The 12,637-nt window shown below is 51.5% G+C and overlaps 1 protein-coding gene across 1 annotated transcript in view; it reads right to left on the reverse strand.

Moving 5' to 3' along the window:
- Nucleotides 1–12,637, reverse strand: part of St8sia5 (ST8 alpha-N-acetyl-neuraminide alpha-2,8-sialyltransferase 5) — a 61,812-nt gene that overhangs the window by 7,454 nt on the left and 41,721 nt on the right. Inside the window, exons 4-5 of the mRNA XM_032885518.1 lie at nucleotides 6,514–6,600; nucleotides 2,213–2,357 (exon numbers count right to left, since the gene is read on the reverse strand). Of these exons, the coding sequence (XP_032741409.1) occupies nucleotides 2,213–2,357; nucleotides 6,514–6,600 (232 nt within the window). The remainder of the gene's footprint in view (nucleotides 1–2,212; nucleotides 2,358–6,513; nucleotides 6,601–12,637) is intronic.

Here is a 12,637-nt window from a genome sequence, read left to right on the forward strand (position 1 = left end):
CTACCACCTGTCTTTGTATAGCCCGCAAGCTGAAAATAACATTTGTATTTTTAAATTGTCTGAAGCCACTCAAAGAAAATGTGTGACGCGTGATAATTACACAGACTTCTGACGTCTATGCCACCAAGACGAAGCCTCCCTCGTTAGTTTCCGCATGATCATGGCCATTTTCCTGCTGGGACCGTGGTGGCGAGTAGCATGGTGCTGGTGACCGGCACAGCTGTTTACTATCTGGTCCTCTCCAGAAAAGAAGGTGTAGAGATCTTGATGTATCTCTCGATCTCAGTAATTCATGCCCTGGCTCTCCAAGGACCCGTAGGCCAGCCCAGGCTACATCAAATGGTGCTCAGACTTGCTTAAGACACAGGTTTATCTGCCACCTGCCTCACACTCTGGGCCTTGGAAGACCCACCTAGGGACTCAGCACCCCTTGTTCCAGCACTGCTGTACCCTTTGGCTCATTCCCCGAGCCCAAGTCTCATCAAATCACTCTGGTATCAGCAATTGGGCACACAGAGGGATTCTGGTTGCATCCTGTTAGCACTTCCCCTGAGGCGCTAAAACATGCAGGGCATGCCGTAGCAACTCTTCCAGAACACTGTCATGAATGTAGCCTTACCACCCCCTCTCTGCTGAGGCCATACCACCCCAACAGCACAGAACCAGCCAAAGTGCAATTTCTGCATTCCCTCCCCCTGAGAGTTCAGATTTTGGATCTGTACCAGCTATCGGCCTCAGTGGTCTACAGAGTCTCGGATGTGGATATCTTGCTCTGCAGCCCATGAGCTATTGTGCTTTCACTGGCCAGCCCACCTTCACACAACATCTCTCACACTGTAGATGTGTCGTAAGCAACCAAACCCTTGACTGCTCTGAACCCCAGGGTCACAAAGAGATCAGGACTTTAAAGGGAGAAAAGATCACCATGTGTTGCGATAACAACTGGCCAGGCAAGACGCGCCTGCTGGAATAGTAGTGGGGGGTCTGTTGTGGAGACAACCAACCATGGTCTGGTCCCATCACACAGAAGAGAATCCGCATCTGATCCTACAAACCTGGTCAAAAGCCCATGGCGGGGAGGTCCTAGGGCCCAGTTAGCTGTAGCTGTTGGTATCCTAAATGTGCATGATGTGCCCATCAAATGGCCTTCTGAATAATTATTAAGTAAGTATTGATGTCAGCTTTGCTCAGAGAAGCTCCTTCTGCACAGACAGCTAGACTAAGGGCTGAGAATAAATGACCATTTATGGCCAACCATAAATGGACATGCATAGCACCTTCCTCAAGGCCCAAGGAATGTTGTGGAAAGGAGAGGGGGTGTAACGAACAAACCCTAGGATGGGGCGGAGTTTGGCGGGATGCTGTCTGGTGGTCGTCTGGGTAACTAGGCAAGGCATGATGGTGGCGCTCTTGAATGGACCAGTCAACGTGCTGTGACGCAGTGGGGATGGACTTGTGAGTCCCGGCCCTTCCAGAGAATGCGAAGGCAGTTAGCAGTTGCTAGCGAGGCTGCTCACAGGGGTGGTTGCCCATGCTCCTGTGTGCAACCCCATTGAGTTACTAACGGAGAAAGGATGGGAGGGGACTCGTGGGGAAGGGGAAGGGGCATGGGAAGGGAATGAGAGAGGGTGGCGGAGGAGGCACTGGCAGGAATATGATTAAAATACATTCTAGTCGTGTATGAAAATGGGGTAGTGAAACCAATCGCTACGTATAACTACTAAATGCTAAGAAAAGCCTGGGTACACAGTGACACCAAGCACCTGTCCGATGTGGCTGACACTCGGGCAGTCTCTGCCCTGGGCCTGCTTTCTGCTGTCACCTGCTTTGTATTACGTTCCTCTTGTGCCTGCCTGCCTCAGGAGGTGAGGGATTGAGATGTGATTAATCTCTCTTCTGGAGAGAGTGAACTGTCCTCGGCACACAATGCCACAGGCAGAATTTTAATTCTCTCTCTCTCTCTCTCTCTCTCTCTCTCTCTCTCTCTCTCTCTCTCTCCCCAGCCTTCTGCCCCAAATCACACAAACCACGGCTAGATGGTATTGTCATGCCCAGACAAGACTCCTTGGGGAAACCCAGTGGATGAAGACCACTGGTTGGCCAAGACCAAAGCACCTACCTGCAGAGTGAGGTGCAGTGCAGAGCAGGCTGGCAGATGTGGGGCACTGCCACAGACCACCCACTCCACCCCCAGACCACGTCAGGGATGTACCTTGGGAAACATTTTGAAGATCTCCTGGTCGATGTGATACAAGCCACTGGACTCCACCTCATACCTGAGATTCGTCTCAACCGGGGTGTTCTTCTGGGTGGTGAAGAGAAAGTTGGGGGCATTGCAACACCTGGACAAGGTGGACCTGCTAGGCACGGAGACAGGGGTGACACTGGGAAAAGCATGGGGGGCTTCCTTTCCATCCCATTCCCATGCTCACTTCCAACCCACCCCTCAGTCTTCCTGGCACCTGGGCTCCTCTGTCTCTGTAGGACTTCCTACTGGGAAACTCTGACTGCCAGACTTCTGTGGTGGCCATTCACCTTGAAGGCTGTGGCACAGACTAATTATACGCTAACCTTCTCAGACTGGAAGGAAAGGCTGGATACTGGGGCCTGTACCTCACTAAACCTCACACAGCACTCAGCATGTGCATGTTCAAATGCCCTGTGCCAGCCGAACCAGCCAGGCCTTAACTGGTGCCCACACAGCTACGGCGAGACTCTCCCTCAGAGAGACTCTCCCTCAGAGCTCCACTGCTCCAGGATCTGTTCTCCCTTCATTCATCCAGTGACCTGGAGCCAGAGCTCTTTAGGGTCTCAACCCCCATGACCAACAAAGATTTCTCCTTAACTCACAAAGCCAAGGCCTATATGGTGACCAAAAGTGCTGGCCATTTCTGTCATTCAGAACCTGACTTAGGAAGATGGCAGGGCCAGACTGGGGACTCTAGTTGGTATTGGCTGCCTTCCTGCAGAAAGGCGAACACAAGTCCTGAAAGCAGTTTCAGGGATTCGGTATAGAAATAAAGGAGGGAGGGTGGGAATGAGGGGGAAGGAGGGAGGGGGAGAGGGAAGACAGGAGGAAAGGAGGGAGGGAAGGAAGGAGGGAGGGAAGTTGGTTAGTTGGTTAGCCAGTTAGTTAGTTAGTTGGTTACTTAGTTAAAAGAGTCTTGACATTTTTGTCTCAGAAACAGCCAAAGCTGGCTACAGCAGGGTTAAAGCTGGGACACCAGATTTAAAAGAAAAGAAACAAAGAAACCTGGGGGAGATGGGGCTGTTGAAGCAACCTGGTTTTCTCATCAGGCCTTTCCAAAAAGGCTCTTGATAGGGTTGGCTCCAGGGCAGCTTTGTAACCCCCACCCCGTTTTGGAAACTTAATGAGTTCTCTCTGTGGCCATGGGCACAGATCACTGCCTCCTTGAGTCAGAATGGAGTACACACAGCTCCAGGCTTGTTCCTGTCAGGGTCCAGGCAGTTGGGGGCGGTGGGGGGGGGGATGGACCACTTCACAGCGCCCCGTGATGGCCTCTCTCCTCTACACTAGGCAGGCGCAGGAGGACATCTGGAGTGCACACAGCTCCAGACCCAGTGCCTTTAGGGTCCAGACAGCCCTGGCGGGGGGGGGGGTGGATCACCCCCGTAAAGCCCTGCCTGTGAGGTCTGGAATGTTCTCACCAGCTCTGGGGTGGAAATATCAGTTGGTACTTAATATCCAGAGGTCGAAACTCTATTTTCTGCTCTGTGGCCCACAGCCCTGGGCCCCAGGCAGGTGCCTTTCCACTCTGGGCCTCAGTTGCCTTTTCTGTTCCTGACCCTCTATAATTCTGTGAGTCCAGCTTGTCAGAGCCAGAAGGTTAAATGTAAATATATTTTTGTCTATACCTTGAAGTATATGAGCAAGGAATTCTTTTTTTTTTAAGATTTATTTATTTTATGAATATGAGTACACTGTAGCTGTCTTCAGACACACCAGAAGAGGGCATCAGATCTCATTACAGATGGTCGTGAGCCACCATGTGGTTGCTGGGAATTGAACTCAGGACCTCTGGAAGAGCAGTCAGTGCTCTTAACTGCTGAGCCATTTCTCCAGCCCTGTAAATATTTTTTTTAAAGACTCCACATCTTGCCAAGAAATCTTCGCTTCTTCACTATCAGCTGGCTGCTAGTCGTAGAGTCATCTTTCTATGGAGGATTGGATTTTGGAATGTAAGTAAGGCTGCCTAAGAAAGGCTGAGGCCTGACAACTGAGGCCAGCACTACAAAACGGCATCCGACCTCTTAGCTTTGCTGGCTCAGAAGCAGTCTTGCCTGCTGTGGTGGTTTAAACAGATTTGGCCCCCATAGACTCCTATGTTTGAATGCTTGGCCCATGGGGAGTGGTACTCTTAGGGATGTGGCCTTGCTGGAGGAAGTGTGTCACTGTGGGGGTGGGGCTTTGAGGTCTCCCTGCTCATGCTCTGCCCAGCGTGGAAAGAGGGTTTCCTGCTGGAAGCCTGTGGATCAAGATGCACAATTCTCAGCTCCTCCAGCACCATATCTGCCTGGATGCTATCATGCTTCCCGCCATGATAGTAACGGACTGAACCTCTAACACTGTAAGCCAGCCCCATTTAAGACACCTACCAACTAGAGAATGGCCCCACATGACACAAACTGACATGTGACTGGTGCATAAGCTGGAATGGAGACAGCTGCTGTTATAAGGCCCTCTCCTGTGACTGGAATGCCAATGCCTCGCTTTGGCACTGTAGCAAGCTCTCTCCAACCTGGATGGAGGAGCTCCCTGTTTTTCCAGAAGCTTGAAGAGTGAGAGCCAAGGGAGGCACCTGCTGGACCTGGGGGCTTTCTTTTCAGAGTGCAGTAGGGCTTGATGTCATTTCCTTTCCCCCCAATTCTAAACCCACACCAACTCTCTCAACCCCAGAGGCTCTCTGCTCCCCACAGGTTCTCTGCCCCTCCCCTCCTCTCTTCCCCATGCCTCCCCCCCCATGCCTCCCCCACCCACCATGCCTCCCCTCCCCCCATGCCTCTCTCCCCAAGGTCCCCCCCACCATGGAGCTCTGTGTTCCTCTTGCTATATCATCTCCTATGGTGTCAGCATCGTCTTCGATGGGCGCTTGGTTCCAACTCAGCCTGGCCCACATCCTTGCACACCCCACTGCTCGCCCTGTCCATGCTGTCTATCTGCTTCCATGGGTTCAAGTCCCCCTTGCCCTGGGGACATTCATAGAGAAGAGCACACATAGTCGTGCTTCAGAGGGGCCCGGCCTGGATCTGTTCTCATGCTCTGGCACTCTGCCCAGGCTCACTAGAACCTTCAAGGTAGGTGGGTCTCCTTTAACCAGGCTCTCTAACTAGGATTCTGTGAGCCTCAATGAGGCTTATGACACCTGCTCACCGGGGCCCAAACACCCCAATTTGTACTCCTACCTCCCCCCAACACACACACACACACACACACACACACACACACACACACACACGTAACCTCAGCACTTGGGAGTTAGAGGTAGGGTAGTGGGTTTGAAGCCAGCCTAGGCTACACAGTTAGACCTGACCAGAGAGAGAAAAGGAGAAGAGGAAGGACAGATGAGACAGATGAGGAGAGAGGAGAAGGCAGGGGAGGGGGGAGAGAATCAGAGAGGGGAGGGGAGGGAAGGAGAGAAGAAGGGAGGGGAGGGAAGGGGAAGGAAAAGGGGAGAAGGGGAGAGGAAACTTTCTGGTCTGGAATTACCACAAACTGAAAGAAAGTATTGGTAAAGAAAATACAAATGCTTGGTGACGCGTACTCTACGGCCTCCTGTGCAAGAGTCCTTCGTGTCAGCAGCTCCTCGGTTCATCTAAACTTGAACCTGAGTGGCTGAAACCCAGTTTAGACACAAGTTGCCAGGACCACATCAATTTCTTAGTGTAAGGTCTACCTGTCCTGATACCACAAGCTGGCAGGAGACTAGCAATGGAGAAAACCCCAAAGCACATCATTAACGGGAAAGCATTTTTGGATGCCTCCCATCTGTTTGGCTTCCATAGGAGAGCCCAGCAAACTCAGCTACTGCCTCTCCTGCTGCCTGTTAATTGTGGTTAGAGAGCAATTAAGAAACATCAATGGCCAGGCTCAGACATCAGGCAGAAGCACGGGACTCCAAGAAGGTGGGGAGAGGGAGTCCCAGGACAGGGAGAGAGGGACAAAGAGATTGTAAGGGCTAGCTTCGGAGGGACCTTAAGCAAGTACCTCATTTACTGGAGCCTTGGTATATATCAGCCTGAGCTACAGACTATAGGCCCAACCAGGTAAGGCCACAGCGAGGGCCACAGCCAAGAATGGCATACACCAGCTGAGTGCTTGCTGACCTGGCCACCGCTCACATCACTAAGCCCTTAGGGTCCAGCTCCAGGCAGATGCCCACTGAGAACGAGGTGGGACAGGATAGTGGGCATCTGAAGAGGTGGCAGTGGGGACCCGCACCAGCACCCGCACCCCGAGGAGGGAGGGCAGATGACAACGACGACGAGACCTACTTGAAGAGGCTGGCTTCCGAGGCGTCCATCGCCCATTTGCATATCTGGAGGCTCTTCCACCTTTCGAACAGTTCAGACTGCTTCACCCTGTGGGAGCCATGAACAGGGTGGAGGAGAAGGTCACCCACGCAGGCACTGAAGATCCACCTGCAGTCCGTATCTGCACATCTTATCTACTTCTGCCTCGAGCAAGCTGACTTTCCCACCTGCTTCCCCTCAAAAGCTCACATCATTCTCTGGGAGACCACAGTCTGGAAAGGGGGCAAGACCACTTCCATATCAGAATACCTACTCAGCCCTGCGCCTCACAGAGCACTGGGTTCATCACCAGGGCACTCCCTTCCAAGTAGGTCAGGAGAAGGAGAGGCTTGAGTCTCCTCTGAACAGCTCCAGGCCTTAAGGCTGACTTTAAACCAGGATGCTCTCAAGCACTCTCAGGAGAGGGGACAGTGTCTAAATGGAGGTGATTCTCCCTGACACTGACGCACACAGAAGATTATAACTTTACTGTGACATCAGCCCGAGCGCCCCACTCTCTCAGTGATGAGATGCACAAGCGTCTGGAAGGGATTTGTTGAGTATCGCACCGGACTAATGAGTTCGTTGATGAACCAGAGCTCAAGTCAAGTCTACTTAGTGAACTTGGCCAGGTGTGAAAATACGGGAGTAGACAGAGCATCTCCCTACTCGCATGGAGATCCCAGGACAGCAAGGAAGACGGGTTTCAAAGAAGCACAGACTGCCTTGTCTGGAAGAGGAGGAAATGCATAGTCAAAGACTAAGGAAGTGACTGTCATGTGGTTGGCTGGAAGTTTCTTGAGGAGAGGAGCCTTGCCCAGAATCTCGAAATTATGTATATGTGGGCCACTTTCTGGGGGAGTGCAGCTCAGTTAGACAAAGCACAAAGGCCCTTCGGCAGGAGCGTGCTTGGTAGTTTCTGGAACCCTCTCTTCCTGCCTGAAGCAAGCCTGCCTTGCAGCTTCCCCAAATCTCCTGCAGCAGCCCCACCTCCCTCAGCCCATTGGACATCAGAAAACAGATACCATCACATAGCAGCACCCTGGCTCACCCACCACTTCTCTCCCCTTACCTCTGGGCAATTCACAACCCCCTTGAGCAGGATTGGCGACTGACTCAAACACTTCAGAGAAATGCGGCACTGTGAACGCTCCAGGCCAGGGACCCAAAGTTTGACTGTACCCAGGATCCAGACTTTATTCTGGGTGTTTCCCTTGCCATTGTCACATCCTGGACCAAGGTCAAGTCTAGACACCCAGCCTTGAATCCTGGCTCAATCCCCAACTCACAGTGTGACCTGGGTAAGTCACTGGATCTCTCGGGACACTCTGTTGCTTTGTCTGTGAGATGGCTCTCCCATACTCAGCCCTGATTACCTCAGAGGTTGTTGGAGAGGGCAAATGGAGTCACGTGTGTAAAAAACCCACTGTCCATACAGATGCGGAGCACCTCCGCCTTAAAGATGAAGGGTTGACCCAGATCATCTCTCCTCTCTCTCACAGCATCACAGACGTTCCAGAAGAAGAACAAACTGTTCAAACCTGCCAGGATATAAAAGGGTTGACAGGGACGGCTGTCTCTGTGGAAGAAAACTCTCAATAGGACCACAGAACCAGAAGAGGCTGAGTCAAAGACTACACAGTGCCCCGCCCTCAAATTCTAAAACCAGGAGCAGTGGACAGAGGCCGTAAAAAGGAGACTCAGCAAATGACATGAGCCGTCAAGGCTGGGACCAGAGCTCGGGGTTAAAGTGAGCCTCCCATGGGTGAGGTCTTGGGGTAGACCCCTCCCCCCTCTCAGGACTGAGGAGAGATGGAGGAAACTCAACCATTCCATCCAGTCCATGCCCTGCAACTTCCCCAACCAGATATTCGATGTCGGATGAAGAAGGGAAATCAGACCATCCATTCTTTTCTAAAGTCCACAGGAGCACTTTGCCCATTCCGACGCAGAACTAGCATCTTCTAACAGTTTTCAGTTCGAGTGTGAACGACCAGGGGTAACCGAATCTCCCTGGAGGGGGCAGAACAAGATAAACTACCAGGTAAAATGACCACAGAGAAAACTACCATAAAGCGAGAGGCCTAAGAGACATCCCTGACGTCCCAAAGATATCCAGGACGATACCACTGCCTTAGGCAAGGAGGCTCTAAGGACAAAGCTCTGGAGAGAGTGTTTTAGAAGGGCTAGGAGATGACACAGAGGAATTTTATCAGGACGGAGAAGCAAAGAGCAAAAGAAAACTTATGGAATTAAAAGATGTGCAGACCCCACCTCCAAAAGAGGAGAAAAAATAGGGAAGCAATTAAAGAAGGCACCTGACATCCACAGCCGCCCTCAGAGAGAGGGAGACAGGGGAAGAGAGAGAGAAGAGTGGGGGGAGAGAGAGGGAGAGGGGGAAGAGGAAAAGAGGAAGAGGAAGAGGGAGAGGTGGAGAGACTCTTTAAGCATGAAGGGACCTAAACCCTTCCGTCTCATCCACTGCTTCCTGGGACTTGATTTGAGGACAGACAGAAATAAGGAGACACGCAAACCAGCTCTGGGTTCTAACCAGAATTGCTTCTAACCTGAAAGAGCGGAGTTGATGCTAACAGCCCTGTCCTTTGTGACTCAGGGTCTAGAGACACTGTCTGGAGTTGATAGAAAATAACAGCTTACTGAGGTGGCCCATCCTTAGAAGAGCTAGAACCAAGCAGTCTGTCTTAGGTTAGCTTGTTTTCCATCGTTAAGACAAAACACCTGAGGCTGTGCTCTTACAAAGGAGAAGATCCGTTTAGTTCAGAGCTTAGAAACTGGACGTTCCAAGATCAGGTGGCATCATTACTTCACCCCTCTGGCGAGGGTGTCGGAAGCTGTCATGGGGCATGGCAGAAAGCTTAAGATAGGAGTCAGGTTTAATCTTTTATAGCAACCTATTCCCACCCCCAAACCCCATGTGTTCGTCCGTGCATGTGCATGTGTGTGCATGTGCACACATGAGGGAGCCTGTGTGCTCGAGTGTGTGTGTGTGTGTGTGTGTGTGTGTGTGTGTGTAGTATAGTATAGTGTTCCTGGGTACCTGCACACACACATGCAGATGCATATGTGTGTGCATTTGTGTAGAGACCAGAAGTCATTGTCAGGTGTCTTCCTCAGTGACATCATTCCACCTTAGTTATGGGAAAAGGGTCTGTCACTGGACCTGGAGATCACCAGTTCAGCTAGACTGTCCAGCCAGAGGAGATCCGGAGTCCTTCCAGCACCAGGGCTACACTACCCCTAAGGATCCAGCTGCCTCCCTCTAGGCCTCACTTCTTAAAGTCCCGCCATCTCTAGCACATGAACTCTTGGGAGCAAACCACAGCGTCCTTAAACCGGGGAAAGGTGAGGAGGGACTTGGGCCTGAAGGAGAAAGGTGGAATCCTCCCGTACGGAAGTAGAAGATCTTTGAACGTGGGGGAAAGTGAGCAAATCTCCAGCAGCATGCACGCATCCCTCAGAGGGATAGTGGTGCTTACCACGAGAAATAGCCGGGAGTCCAGAGTGGAGCTAGGCTGAGATGGCTGGGGTAAGCTCTGGACTGTTAGTGCTATATGCTTTGGTGATTTACCTCATCACATGGAGAACCCCGCTGCCCTCCCTTGTTGCCCCATGGGCATGTGGTGTTTACCTACTCTGTCTGCCCCAATCTCCTCTTTCTTCACCCATGTGTTTGCTGTCCAGCACATCCCGAGTCTGTGCAGTGTCTAATCCCTAGATGCCTGGGCTCAGGGCCTGACTTCGCTGAGCCCCAACCTGGCTGAGGACACAGCCCTTTGAAAACTGTTCTGGATCTGAGATTTGAAGGGGCCATGAGGACTTTCAGAGAGTGGGCCTTTTGCCAGGAGCCACGGCTCCAGGATGCTCTGTGTGGCCTCTTTACCGAACTCTGCACCAAGTCCAGCTCCACAAGGGTAGGAAAGGAAGCCAGAGAGGTGTGGTCGTGAACCACATGTGGGTGTAAGCGTGAGCAGCAATGGATGGTTTGCTTTTAAAAACAGACACTCAAGGGGCTGGGGAGTTAGCTCAGTGGTAGAGCGCTTGCCTAGCAACCGCAAGGCCCTGGGTTCAGTCCCCAGCTCTGGAAAAAAAAAAGAAAAAGAAAAAGAAAAAAGAAAAAAAAAACAGACACTCAAAGGGCTAGGATCAAACATAAATAATTAGGACAAGAATCAGCAACAGACATTTTCAGGACGAATAAGTTGGGTTCCTCACGCCTCTGACGCTGTCAGGAAGCAGGACGCTTTCCATGTGGGCGTTTTCTGGCTGACTGAGTTTTACCATCGATTTGAGAAATTTTGGATCAAAATTACTCCTTCGGGAATCGCACATCTCCTTGTGTCCTCAGACAAAATACCAGCTGACACTTTGTGTGCCCGAAGGGACAGTATGGGCATCCATCCACAGATGAGATTTGACCTTTTCCCAGTTATTCAGGTCAGTCCTGCTGTGTTCCAGGTCATGGGACTAGGCTGGAGCAGTGCAAAGACTGAGAGTCCCCAGACAATCTGGACAGCAGCTGGCCTCTGGGCTCTCCAATCTCTCCCATGAGGGACCCACAGACCCTCAATTGGGAAATTCAGGAAGGGCGGCATCCGGCTTGCTATTCCCTGCTTCCCCAAACACTGACACAACCGATTCCCTGTGAATGGCCCAGTCTTTCTTTTACTTGTGACTGCCTTTACTCCACTATACCTCTACAACACAAGTCCCCGGACAGAACAGCTGCTACGGAAGAAATTGTCTATTCATGTTGTGGTTTGCCTTGGAGTTCTCTCTGAACTTGTAAAATAAAGGCAAGAGCTGGAGATTTGGGGCAGAGGGAGGAGTCGGGGAGCGAGGAGGGGGGAGGAGTCAGGAGGGGGAGGGGTGAGGGGGGGGAGGGGTCAGGAGGGGGAAGAGTCAGGGGAGGAAAAAGGAAAGAAGCGAGGAGAGAGTTGTCGTGGGAGAAGGAGAAGCTGGAGACCTGGCAAATAAAAGGTGCAAGGGATGAGGGATTTGGGAGCTAGGAATAGGACAGTGTAGGGTGGATCTGCCCAATCTAGACGCTAGATTGTTTTCATATTAATTGAGTTGCGTTTTCTTTGTACTGGCGGATTCAGGTTGGAGAGGAAACTGCAACAAACTGCAACATATTCAAGACTGACTAAGACTGAGGCCAACAGCTAGAACTGCTGTTCATCCCAGGAGTCCACCCTGAGGATCGAGACAAGGTATCCTGAAGACTGATAAGAACTGATAGCAACTGTGGAAAGACCCAAATGCCACCAAAATGAGTCTGCAGCCAGGGGGAAGCATGGTCGCAGCCATTGGGAAGTCTGAGATCACTCTCTGCTCCCTGAAGTATTTGCCTATGGGTGTCTTGGTAATTTCTCATCTGGTGTCTAAATATCAGCTGTAACGGCAACTCTTACTGGCTGGTTTGTGTCTCCCCAGAATTCATATGTGCGGGTCCTAACCTCAGTGTGACAGTATTTGGAGAAGGAGGTCTTTAAAACAAAACATAGGGGGAAATGAAGCCACTGGGGTGGGGCCTGGTCCATGGCAGGCGTCCTTATAAGAAGAGAGTAAGACACAAGACATAGACCAAGGAGCAGCTGTGTGAAGTCATGGGATAGGATGGCCATGAGTAAGCCAGGAAGAGAGGCTGCATGACACCTCTTGATCATCCTGCTTCCAGAACACGGAGGAAATCAAAGACTCATCTGGGGCTGAGGAGATGGTGGTATAAGCACTCAGCATGCAAGCATGGGGACTGGAGTTCAGGTCCCCAGAGCTCACTGAAGGTGCAGGCAAACGGGGTGGCTTGCCTATAGTTCCAGCCCCAGTAAGCGGGCTAGCAAGACCAGCCATATCAGTGAGCTCGGGGTTTGACTGAGAGAGTCTGATTCGACGGATAAGATGGAGGAGTGATGGAGGGTGACTCTTGACATCAGCATCTAGCTTCCACATGAGTGCCTGTACGTACACATGCATGCAAACACATCCAAAAAATGGAAAAGAAATGAAATGGCTTGATAACAGCTTCACCAACAATGTACAGAAGCCAGCCACTGTATGCACATCCTCTTTACTTCCTGTCCAGACC

The sequence above is a fragment of the Rattus rattus genome, chromosome 15, assembly GCF_011064425.1.
Source record: "Rattus rattus isolate New Zealand chromosome 15, Rrattus_CSIRO_v1, whole genome shotgun sequence".
Classification (NCBI taxonomy): Eukaryota; Metazoa; Chordata; class Mammalia; order Rodentia; family Muridae; genus Rattus; species Rattus rattus.